Below are 13,025 nucleotides of genomic sequence, written 5' to 3'. Positions count from 1 at the left end.
CCAGGGAACTTTTGGGGGTCTCTTTGTCCTTCTTGTCTTTCTTTTCCTTTTTTTTTTTCTTCTTCTTAATGGCCCCAGAAGTTGACAGCTTTGCCCGCTCTTGAATCACCAAGTTCCGATAGTGTTCGTCACATGGATGGTCCCACGTAGACTGCCCGTTGGCAAAGTTGAAATAGTAAATGTCACCTGTGATGTCCTGGCTGGGGACGGGCAGAGTTCAGAAGTTAGTCCCTGCTCAGTTACAAAAGAAGAAAAAGAAAAAGAGGGGAAAAAAAGAAAAAGGGAGAGGAGGTAAAAGAGGAGGAACAGCGGGGGTGGAAAAGGGAGGGAGAAGATGGAATGAGAGGGGTTAAGAGCGGAGGGAAGGAAAGGATTAACACAGAGTCAAAGGGTACCATTTGGTTAAGAAGGAGTTAGCTTAGATATGGGAAGAAAGGATTGGGATACCTAATCTCTAGATGCTGATGTATAATCACTGGAGTTCTTGAGAATGCATGCTGGACTAGTATAGGAACAAACTTGGTTTTATTTAGATGGAGAAGTATAAAAACTATAGTATGTTGAACATAAGTGCTAGGATAAATCTTAACATTTTAATAAACAGTCTGAAGAAGAACAATGCATTGTGAGAGCTCTGGTTTTACAGAAGACTCTAAACTCATAAGAAGCAATAATCCTGCCGGGCGTGGTGGCTCACGCCTGTAATCCCAGCACTTTGGGAGGCCAAGGTGGGTGGACCACCTGAGGTCAGGAGTTCAAGACCAGCCTGACCAACATGGAGAAACCCCATCTCTACTAAAAATACAAAATTAGCTGGGGTGGTGGTGGGCGCCTGTAATCCCAGCTACTCGGGAGGTTGAGGCAGGAGAATCACTTGAACCCGGGAGGCAAGATCATGCCATTGCACTCCAGCCTGGGCAACAAGAGCGAAACTCCATCTCAAAAAAAAAAAAAAAGTAATAATCCAAGCTAGTGTGGACCAATGGTAGAAGAAAATAATGTAGGAGGTATATTTCAAGAATCTGTGTTTCAACATGCACAAGTCCAAAATAAGCCACTCATCTCATCCACCATTAACAACAATCTATTAGGACAGCTAACAGGAAAAATGAAGTCCACTCACAATAGTAATGCAAAATATTTTATACTCACGCATAAACCTAAAATGTGCAAAATCTTTATAGAGTTTTACTGACAAGTCAGAGAAAAGAAAAACACCCATGGGGGAGGCATTCAGTATTCCAGAACGGAAAGACTCCAGTCTGTAAAGATGTCAATAATCCCAACATTAATATATAAATCCAATACAATCCCAATCAAGCTCCTTATGAAATCTGACAAGCCGAATCTCAATTCAAACATAAGAGCAAACGAAAAATAAATGAGAAAATGAACAGAAATTTAAAAAATCAGGGGTAAAAAAGGACACTGATAGAAGATATGCAAATGACCAATAAGCACATGAAAAGATGTTCCACATCAGTAAACATTGGGAAAATGCAAATCAAAACTATTCTGAAATGCTACTTCACACCGTAAGCATGGCTATTATCAAAAATCTAAAAAATGAGCCTTGGCAACATAGTGAGACCCTGTCTCTACAAAAAATGAAAAAAATTAGCCAGGCACAGTGACACACATCTATAGTTCCAGTTACTCAGGAGACTTGAGGTGGGAGGATCGTTTGAGCCCAGGAGTTCAAAGCTACAAGGCTGGGTGCGGTGGCTCACACCTGTAATCCCAGCACTTTGGGAGGCCGAGGCAGGTGGATCACCTTAGGTCAGGAGTTCGAGACCAGCCTGATCAACATGGTGAAATCCCATCTCTACTAAAAAAACAAAAATTGGCTGGGCATAGTGGCTCACGCCTGTAATCCCAGGACTTTGGGAGGCCAAGGTGGGCAGATCACGAGGTCAGGAGTTCAAGACCAGCCTGACCAACATGGTGAAACCCCGTCTCTACTAAAAATACAAAAATTAGCCAGGTGTGGTGGCACATGCCTGTAATCCCAGCTACTCGGAAGGCTGAGGCAGGAGAATCGTTTGAACGGGGGAGGTGGAGGCTGCAGGGAGCCAAGGTCACACCACTGCACTCCAGCCTGGGTGACAGAGCAAGACTCCGTCAAAAAAAAAAAATTAGCTGGGCGTGGTGGCATGCACGTATAATTCTAGCTATTTGGGAGGCTGAGTCAGGAGAATCACTTGAACCCAGGAGGTGAAGGTTGCAATGAGCTGAGATTGTGCCATTGACCGCCAGCCTGGCAGACAGAGGAACCCTTGTACACTGCTGGTAGGAATGTAAAATGGTGATTCCACTTTGGTAAATAGCATGGGGGTTCCTCAAAAAAATTAAATCAAATTTAATATTAAATAAAAATTAAATAATCTTAAAATAGCTGGGTACCATGGTGCACACCTGTAGTCCCAGCCACTTAAGAGGCTGAGGCAGAAGGATCCCTTGAGCCCAGCAGTTTGAGGCTACAGTGAGCTATGATTATGCCACTGCACAGCCTGGGTGACAGAGCAATACCCCATCTCTAAAAAAAAAATTAATTTATAATAGAATTACCATGTGACCCAGCAATTCCATTTCTGGGCATATACCCAAATGAATTGAAAGCAATAATTCAAACAGCTATTTGTACACCAATAATCACAGCAGCATTATTCACAATAGCCAAGAGACGGAAAGAAGACCAAATGTCCATTGACAGATAAATTGATAAATAGGGCTGGGCACAGTGGCTCACGCCTGTAATCCCAACACTTTGGGAGGCAAAGGTGGGTAGATCACTTGAGGTCAGGAGTTCGAGACCAGCCTGGCCAACATGGTGAAACTCCATTTCTACTAAAAATACAAAATTACCCAGGCATGGTGGCACGTGCCTGTAATCCTAGCTACTCAGGAGGCGGAGGCAGGAGAATCGCTTGAACCCAGAAAGCGGAGGTTGCAGTGAGCCAAGGTTGCACCACTACACTCCAGCCTGGGCAACAGAGTGAGACTCTGTCTCAAAAAAAAAAAAAAAAGATAAATAGAATGTGGTATATACATGCAATGGAATATTATTCAGCCTTAAGAAAAAATTCTCACGCATGCTACAACATAGATGCACCTTGAGGATATTATGCTAAGTGAAAGAAGTCAGACACAAAAGGACAAATATTGCATAATTCCACCTATATAAAGTACCTAGAATAGGCAAATTCATAGAGCCAGAAAGCTGAATGGTGATTGCCTGAGATTAAGGAGAAAGGAAAATGGGGAATTCATATGTAGTGGCTATAGAGTTTCAGTTCGGGGATGAAAACATTCTGGAGATGAATGGTAGTGATAGCCATGTAACATTGTAAATGTACTTAATGCTGCTGAATTGTCCACTCAAAAATCCTTAAAATGGTAAATTTCATGTTATATATATTTTACCACAATTAAGAAAAAATATATACAAATGTATTGACTTCAGTATGACAAAAGAAAGCATAAACCAAATTAAAAGACATGTGACTGGGATAAAATAGTAGAAATAGTGGTAAGATACCACTACTATTACCCAGAATACCCAGAATAATCAAAGAGTTCTGTCACCTTAACAAAAATAAAAGATAAGCAATCTACTAGACAAAAAGGCAAGAGATATAAACAGGTAAATCACAAAAGACCAACAGATGGCCAATTCAACTCTACAAACAACTTGGGAAATGCAATTTAAAATGATCCATTGTTATTTGTTGCCCTTGGATTGACTATTTTTTTTTATTGACAATTTTTTAATTGATAGTATTTCTAGGCTAGGCACTGTGGCTCATGCCTGTAACCCCAACACTCTAGGAGACTGAGGCAGGTGAATTGCTTGAGCTTAGGAGTTCAAGACCACCCTGAGCAACATGGCATAACCCCATCTCTACAAAAAAAATACAAAAATTAGCCACGCATGGTGACATACACCTGTAGTCCCAGCTACTGGGGAAGCTGAGGTGGGAGGATCTCTTGAGCCCAGGAGTTAGAGGATGCAGTGAGTAATGATCATACCACTGTACTCCAGCCTGGGCAATAGAGCAAGACTCTATCTCAAAAACAACAACAACAACAACAACAAAAACTTCAATATACTAAAAACGGAATAAAAAATTGTCCTTATTTGCAGATTACATTTTTCTACAGGGTAAATATGTCCTAGAGACATTAAAGAAAACCTAAATACTGCAAATGGAAACAGACCATGTTCATGGGTTGAAAGTATTGTTTAAAATGTCAATTTTCCCCAAATTGATTTACACAGTCAACTCAACAACAATAAAAATCCTAATAGGAAACTGACAAGCTATTCTTTTTTTTTGAGACGGAGTTTCGCTCTTGTTGCCCAGGCTGGAGTGCAAAGGCATGGTCTCAGCTCACTGCAACCTCCACCTCCCGGGTTCAAGTGATTCTCCTGCCTCAGCCTCCCCAGTAGCTGGGATTACAGGCATGTGCCACCACGCCCGGCTAATTTTGCATTTTTAGTAGAGACGGGGTTTCTCCATGTTAGTCAGACAGGTCTTGAACTCCTGACCTCAAGTGATCTGCCCACCTCGGCCTCCCAAAGTGCTGGGATTACAGGCATAAGCCACCGTGCTCGGCCTCGGAAACTGACAAGCTATTCTAAAATTCATATGGAAATACAAAATACCTAGAATGTGACTTTGAAAATGGAGAACAAAGTTGGAGGATTTACCTTAAATGATTTCAAGATTTATCATAAAACTATATAATCAAGACAGAATGGTACTGGTGTGAAGACAGACAAATAACTCAGTGGAAGAGAGTAGAGGATCCAGAAACAGCCTCACTTCATGGCCAATTAGGAAAATATCTAAATGTCCTTCAATATAAGACTAGTCAAATAAATCAAGATTTTTGAAAATTGTGGTACATCTCTACACAGGAAAGTATGCAGCTGATACAAGAAAGAGTAGGCCTACACAAACGGACATAGAAGAACAGTGTGTATAATAAAGTGCTTATGTTTAAAACTAAACCATTGTGGGGGAGGGGGTGCACACATGTGTATTAAAAGAGTCTAGAGAGAATTTACCAATTAATAGTAATTACCCTTAGGAAAACAAGAAGGGTAAAAGATGGGTAAAGAAGAAGAAGGGTAAAATGTATGTATACCTACGTTTTAATGACTCATTTTATTTGTTTTTGAGACAGGTTCTCTCTCTCCCCCACACTGAAGTGCAGTGATGCAATCTTGGCTCACTGCAGCCTCAATCTCCCAGGCTAAAGTGATCCTCCTAACTGAGCTTCAGAAGTAGCTGGGACTAAAGGTGCATGTCACCACCCCCACTTAATTTTTGAATTTTCTATAGAGACAGAGTTTTTGCCAGATTGCCCAGACTGGTCTCAAACTCCTGAGCTCAAGCAATCCCCCAAACTCAGCCTCCCAAAGTGCTGGGATAATAGGTGTAAGCCACCACGCCTGGCCAATTTATTTTAAAAAGTGAAAAATAGGCCGGGCGCGGTGGCTCATACCTGTAATCCCAGCATTTTGGGAGGCCAAGGCAGGCAGATCATGAGATCAAGAGTTCAAGACCAGCCTGACCAACATGGTGAAACCCCGTCCCTACTAAAAATACAAAAATTAGCCAGGCGTGGTGGCACATGCATGTAATCCCAGCTACTCAGGAGGCTGAGGCAGAGGTTGCAGTGAGCTGAGATTGCGCCATTGCACTCCAGCCTGGGCGACAGAGCAAGACTCCGTCTCCAAAAAAAAAAAAAAAAAAGGTGAAAAATAATTCACACTCTCCTTACAGGATAAAAAAGGGTGTTAGCCACAACTATCAGGTATATAAAGGCAGTTGGCATAAAAGCTGGAACGCAGCTGGCCCATAACCAATGACAGTTTCCTTCCATCCATCAAGTTAGGTACTGGAAACAGAATCCACTCCTATAAACTTATCCTACAAACATGACCAGAAGTCCTTAGCACCTCAAACACCGTGTAAAGTCCTGACAAATATACTTCGATAGAGGTGGGAGAAGGTTAAAGGAAAGGTGGCTAAAAAGATCAAGAGAACAGGCTGGGCTCAGTGGCTCATGCCTGTAATCCTAGAACTTTGGGAGGCCGAGGCCGGTGGATCTCCTGAGGTCGGGAGTTTGAGACCAACCTCGCCAACATGGAGAAACCCCATCTTTACATACAAAATTAGCCGGGCCTGGTGGTGCATGCCTGTAATCCCAGCTACTGGGGAGGCTGAGGCAGGAGAATCGCTTGAACCCAGGAGGTGGAGGTTGCAGTGAGCCGAGATCATGCCACTGCACTCCAGTCTGGGCAACAAGAGCGAAACTCCGTCTCAAAAAAAAAAAAAAAAGAAGATCAAGAAAACAAAGAGCCTGCCATGGGAGGAAAAGCTAGAAGGACTGTGATCCTTCAGCTAAGAGTGAGGCAACAACTGTAATCACTTTGAGCTATGGGTAACACAGTGAATGGTATGAATGGGATGATTACGCCTTGTCTACAAAATTGTACAAAACCAGCAGAAGAGGGGACCCCCAGGATACCTGAGGACCAGTTTGGGCTAAGCATAGGGAAATCCCAATCTAAGGTAGGAAGTAAATTTATGGCACTCACTTTAGGGAGACAAGCTGGAGAGAGCTCTATGCATGTGATTAGGAAGAGTAATGCGCGACAGGAGGACACAGCAGACACAGAGAACAGTGTCACCATGAGCAGGGAGCCCTGCAGTCCTCAGGAGAAGGAGGGAGACAGCAGCAGTGACATGGCTCCTTCTAGCTCCCCAACCTTGGCCACTCTGTCTTTCCTCTCCATAAACCTCTGTCTCCCTGAGACAACCTGAGTGAATCACTGCTCCTTCCAACCCAAAGAGCTCTAGCCAAAATGAAAATACCAATGAATCCGTGAATGGGAACCTATTCATGAATAGGTCACATCAATTCAGATATGGCAGAGCCAGGTGTTCCCAAGGGACACAGAAACCCTTTGCTGGTCTGCATGGCCTTACTGCAAACCTCTTTAACACCAGCATCCCATTTTATTTTATTTTTTTATTTTATCTTTTTAAGTAGTCATTTTATTTATTTATTTTGGTTTTGTTTTTTTTGAGATGAAGTCTCACTCTGTCGCCCAGGCTGGAGTGCTGTGCCGCAATCTCGGCTCACTGCAACCTCTGCCTCCCAGGTTCAAGTTATTCTCCTCAGCCTCCTGAATAGCTAAGACTACAGGTGTGTACCACCACACCCAGCTAATTTTTTGTATTTTTAGTAGAGACAGGGTTTCACCATCTTGGCCAGGTTGGTCTCGAACTCCTGACCTCAAGCAATCCGCCCACCTCAGCTTCCCAAAGTGCTGGGATTACAGGCGTGGGCCACTGTGCCCGGCAAGACCAGCATCCATCTTAGACATGCTAAGGAGGTAAAGTTGTCCGTTACAGTATCAGTCTGCAAGGAGTAACAACAGCCCCTCAGCACATCCTAAACAGATGCTGGTGCTAGAGGACCGGATCCAAGGCATAGCTCCTGTGGCCTTAGATATAAGCATTGAACCCCAACCTAGGGACCGTCCAGTCAGCTTACACTGAAGCCTGAAATAGCAGGCAGCATAGCAGAGGGGTGGCACAGTACTGTCCCTGACTACACAGGATAGGATTGGAAAAGCAGGCCAGGCCAAACTCATCTCCAGTGTTAGCTTCCCTCTGCCTCTGCTAGGCCAAGTCACTGGGCCACACCCCCTACTGACTTACCATGGTTTCCACTCCCCAGGCAGTGGGGCCACAATGCCCTCCCGCGCCAGCCACATCAGTTCTGGTTCCTTGATGGGATCAATACCAATCTCCCGGGCAAATTCAAGAATTTCTGAAAGGAGAGGCAGAGGTGGGAAAGTAAAAGAAATGAAAAGAAGAAAAAAACTCTCAATCTTTTTCTACTTTGTCTTTTCTCTCCATCAATGAGAAAATCATATTCTTTAAATTATAAACAATAAACATATAATTGTTTCCTTACAATTTATAAATGGTACACTTGAATCCAAGCATGCTACCTCCACACTACAATGATATAAATCTGAAGCCAAGCATTAAAAATGCAAAAAATAGGCAGGTGTGGTAGCTCATGCCTATAATCTCAGCACGTTGGGAGGCCGAGGCAGGTGGATCACAAGGTCAAGAGTTCGAGACCAGCCTGGCCAACATGGTAAAATCCCATCTCTACTAAAAATACAAAAATTAGCCCAGTGTGGTGGCATGTGTCTGTAATCCCAGCTACTCTGGAGGCTGAGGCAGGAGAATTGCTTGAACCTGGGAGGAGGGGGTTGCAGTGAGCTGAGTTCACGCCATTGCATTCCAGCCTGGGTGACGAGAGCAACACTTCCTCTCAAAAAAGAAAAAAAAAAGGTAAAAAATAAAATAAAACCAAGACTTCATTCCAGCGGGGGCCTCAGAGGCAAGAACCCCAAAACCATAGCCAGAACCATCCAGGATGAGCACAGCCTTACCAGAAGGTAGTAAGCTCTCCCAAGATTTGCAAAAGCTTGGTGCAAAAGCACTCATCACTCAGTCAACAAACATGTACTGAACAACTACAAGTGACTGTGCTCCTCGAGGACATCACAAACACACAAATGGAGTACAACCCAGGTGACACACGCTGTAATGAAGACATGTCCTGTATGCTACGGGTGCAGAGAGAAGGCAGTGACTGATTCTGCCTAGGGGCAGGGAGCTATCTGAGCTGAGAAAGTAGATGATACTCAAGCAGGCTGAACTCCCACTCACTGAACCCTCTCTTCCATGAAGGGAGTTGCCTCTTTTTCAATGTTGCTATATATTATGGCCCTAATACTTTTGTTCTGGCTAGGTGCTGTGGCTCATGCCTGTAATCCCAGCATTTTGGGAAGCCAAGGTGGGAGGATCGCCTGAGTCCAGGAGATCAAGACCAGCCTGGGCAACATGGTGAGAACCCGTCTCTACAAAAAATACGAAAATTAGCTGGGCGTGCTGGCATGTGCCTATAGATGCAGCTACCCAGGAAGCTGAGGTGGGAGCTTACTTTCTAGTAGAAGAGACAGCCAGCAATGAGCTTGAGGAGGTCAAGGCTACACTCCAGCTGGGGGGACCAAGCAAGACTTCATCTCAAACAAACAAACAAAACTTTTTTGTACTCTGGAAATCAAGTATTTAGAAAAGCTCTTTTGCCACAGAACTGAAAGACAGTGGAGATATACGTCCTGACTTAAGCACTATCTCAGTCAGGCACCGTGGCTCACGCCTGTAATCCCAGCACTTTGGGAGGCCAAGGTGGGCAGATCACTTGAGCTCTGGATTTTGAGACCAGCTTGGGCAACATGGAGAAACCCCGTCTTTATAAAAAATACAAAAATTAGCCAGGCATGGTGGCATGTGCCTATAGTCCCAGCTACTCAGGGGGCTGAGGCAGGAGAATCGCTTGAGCCCAGGAGACGGCAGTAGCAGTGAGCTGAGATCCCGCCATTGTATTCCAGCCCGGGCGACAAGAGTGAAATCCTGTTCAAAAAAAAAAAAGAGCTATCTCATGTACAGTAAAAAAGATAAATGAGATAACCATTGGAACATGTCACCAGAACCCCCAGAAATGATTAAATAAATATGCAAATGACATCAATGCTTAAGCTGGTGATAGCCCAGGCCAGAAGGGCATCACCAATGAACCATCGCAGTGGAGAATTTGGAGGCTGACATACCTGGGAACTAGGAAAGAGAAAATATTTTTTCAAAGGACTGCCTGGAACTTGACTGACCAGACTAATTTATTCATTTTTCACAAATATGTTTGAGTGTCTCCTATGTACCAGTCACTAGGAGCCATGAATAAGAAAAAAACTAGTCACTGCCATTGTGGAGCTTACATTCTAGTAGAAGAGACAGCCAGCAATGAAGTAAACAGTTAAATATACAAAAATTAAAACTTCTGATAAACGCAATGAAGGAAGTAAATGAGGTATGAGCTAGAGAACGTCAGGGTGGAAGAGCATTCCTTTAGAAAAATGATGGTCAAGGAATCAAGCTATTGCACTCCAGCCTGGGCAACAAGAGTGAAACTCTGTCTCAAAATAATAATAATAATAATAATAGAAATATGGTCAAGGAATGCCTCTCAGCAATGTTGACAGTTAACTGAAACCTGCACAAGCGAAAGGAGCCAGCCATGCAGAGCACTAGAGAAAGAGCATTCACACAGAAGCAGCACAGGTGCAAAGGATCTGTGACAACCGGTAGCTCTGGGGACTGTCAGAAAGCCAGTATAGCCAGGCATGGTGATGCACACCTGTAATCCCAGTACGTTGGGAGACTGAGTGGGTGGATTGCTTGAGCCCAGGAGTTCAAGACCAGCCTGGGCAACACAGCAAGACCCCATCTCTAACAACAAAATACAAAAATTAGCTGGGCCTGATGGCATGCACCTGTGTGGTCCCAGCTATTTGGGAGGCTGAGATGGGAGAATCACTTGAGCCCAGGGGAGGGGGTCAAGGCTTCAGTAAGCCAAGTTCAAGTTCACGCCACTGCACTTCAGTTTGAGTGACAGAGTGAAACTCGGTCTCAAAAAAAAAAACAATTCCAATGTGACTGGTAGAGACAGCCCGGTCACAGAGCCCTGCAATCCCATCAAGGGTGTTATGTTGAGTTATGGGGGTGGGGGGTACTAAAAGCACAACCCTGACGTGGTCTGCTTTATAAGCAGTAAGGCTAATTGATTAGGAAGCTACTGAGATAACCCAGGAAGAGAAAATGGTGGCTTGAGGTTAGAATGCCTATACCCGGACTGGGCAGAAGAAAGTTTTTATAAACATCCTTAGAAAAACCTTTGACTCCATTTACAACAGCAACCAAATGTATACAAATTTAAGAAATATGCCGGTCATGGCCGGGTGCAGTGACTCACACCTGTAATCTCAGCACTTTGGGAGGCCGAGGCGGCTAGATCACCTGAGGTCAGGAGTTCAAGACCAGCCTGACCAACATGGTGAAACCCTGTCTCTGCTAAAAATACAAAAATTAGCTGGGTGTGGTGGCGTGCACCTGTAGTCCCAGCTACTCAGGAGTGTGAGACAGGAGAATCACTTGAACCTGGAGGTTGTAGTGAGCCGAGCTCACGCCACTGTACTCCAGCCTGGGCGACAAAGCAAGACTCTGTCTCTAAAGAGAAAGTAGGAAAGAAAGAGGCCAGTCGTAGTGGCTTATGTCTGTAATCCCTGCACTTTGGGAAGCCCAGAAAGGAGGATCACTTGAACCCAGGAGTTCAAGATGAGCCTGGGCAATACAGTGAGATCCTATCCCTACAAAAAAATTTATTTTAATTAGCCAGACACATGGCATGCACCTGTAGTTCTAGCTACATGGGAGGATCACCTGAGCCCATGAGTTCAAGGCTGCAGTGAGCTATGATGGAGCCACTGCATACCAGCCTGGGTGACAGAGTAAGACTGTCTCTATAAACAAAAATATGGAAAACAAAGAAACGCCCTATGCTATAAGCACAGTCCAATATTTAACATGAGATCCATGTATTCCTAGAGGTGCAAGAATTGTGCACCCTGCTGTCAGGTCCATGAACCACCTGAATTATAAGCAAACTTTGTATGCCCAGATCATAACTCGTCAGAATTTCAAAGAAACTTTCACTCCAAAAAACTGCTTAGTGCTTCAAAGTGCAGGCCCTATGGCCAGGCACAAGTGGTTCATGCCTGTAATCCCAATACTCTGGGAGGCCAAGATGGGCAGATTACTTGAGGTCAGTTTGAGATCAGCCTGGCCAACATGGCAAAACCCCATCTCTACTGAAAAATACAAAAAAAATTACCTAGGCATGGTGGCACGCATCTGTAGTCCCAGCTACTGGGGAGGCTAAGGCAGGAGAATCACTTGAACCTGGGAGGCGGAGGTTGCAGTGAGCAAAGATCCCGCCACTGCCCTCCAGCCTGGGCGACAGAGCGAAACTCCCATCTCAAAAAAACAAAACAAAACAAAACAAAAAGTGCAGGCCCTAGAGTTTGAATACCTGGAGGTGGATTCTAGCCACACCACTTAGAATAGAACTGTATATCCACAGGAAGTTAATCTTTCTGTACCTTGGTTTCCTCATCTGTAAAATGGGGATAATAATAGTACCTAACTCAGAGAGTTGCAGTGAGGGTTGAAAAGGTAATATACATGGGCCAGGCATGTTTCTCCCGCCTGTAATCCCAGCACTCTGGGGGGCGGAGGTGGGAAGATCACTTGAAGTCAGTTTGAGACCAGCCTGACCAACATGGTAAAACCCCTTCTCCACAGAAAATACAAAAATCAGTTCCCCAGGTGTGGTGGCGGGCACCTGTAGTTCTAGCTACTCAGGAGGCTGAGGAATGAGATTTGCTTAAACCCAGGAAGGGGAGGTTGCAGTGAGCCAAGATCACAGCACTGCACGCCAGCCTGGGTGACAGAGTGAGACTCTGTCTCAAAAAAAAAAAAAAAAAAAAAAGGTAATAAGGTAATACATGTAAAGTGCTTAAAACAGAGGCTGGCACATAATAAGTTATGTTGTTATTGTTATTAATAATGTTATTATTGTTGTTTAGAAAACTCTGCTCTAAGTTTGTGTTTAGGAAATTGGGTTTCCCCTGGTCTCAGAACACACTGTATTTAGATATCCCCTAATATGTTTCCATTTAAATCTAATCATTGCTGTAACTCAGAGACAGCAAATTTTTCTGTAAACAACCGGATAGTAACTATTTTAGCCTTTGTGGGTCATATACCTCTCTTACAGCCACACATCTCTGCAGCTATAGCATAAAAGCAGCCACACACAATACATAAACCAGTGTGACTGTTTTCCAATGAAGGTTTATTTACAAAAACAGGCAAGGAGCTGGGCATGGTGGCTCAGGCCTGTAATCCCAGCACTTTGGGAGCCAGAGGCAGGCAGATCGCTTGAGGTCAGGAGTTCGAGACCAGCTTGTCCAACATGGTGAAACCCATCTCTACTAAAAGTACAAAAATTTGCCAGGTGTGGTGGTG

General features: G+C 44.2%; 1 protein-coding gene across 7 annotated transcripts in view; it reads right to left on the bottom strand.

Moving 5' to 3' along the window:
* LOC103248558 (centrosomal protein of 164 kDa) overlaps positions 1-13,025 on the bottom strand; it is an 86,212-nt gene that overhangs the window by 62,016 nt on the left and 11,171 nt on the right. For all 7 annotated transcript variants that reach the window (XM_073021321.1, XM_038005151.2, XM_008021013.3 and 4 more), the window contains 2 exons: positions 7,740-7,851; positions 2-200 (listed from right to left, as the gene is read on the bottom strand). In XM_073021321.1, the coding sequence (XP_072877422.1) occupies positions 2-200; positions 7,740-7,851 (311 nt within the window). The remainder of the gene's footprint in view (position 1; positions 201-7,739; positions 7,852-13,025) is intronic.

The sequence above is a fragment of the Chlorocebus sabaeus genome, chromosome 1 (assembly GCF_047675955.1).
Source record: "Chlorocebus sabaeus isolate Y175 chromosome 1, mChlSab1.0.hap1, whole genome shotgun sequence".
NCBI classification, from domain to species: Eukaryota; Metazoa; Chordata; class Mammalia; order Primates; family Cercopithecidae; genus Chlorocebus; species Chlorocebus sabaeus.
This window is presented reverse-complemented; position numbering and strand designations above follow the sequence as displayed.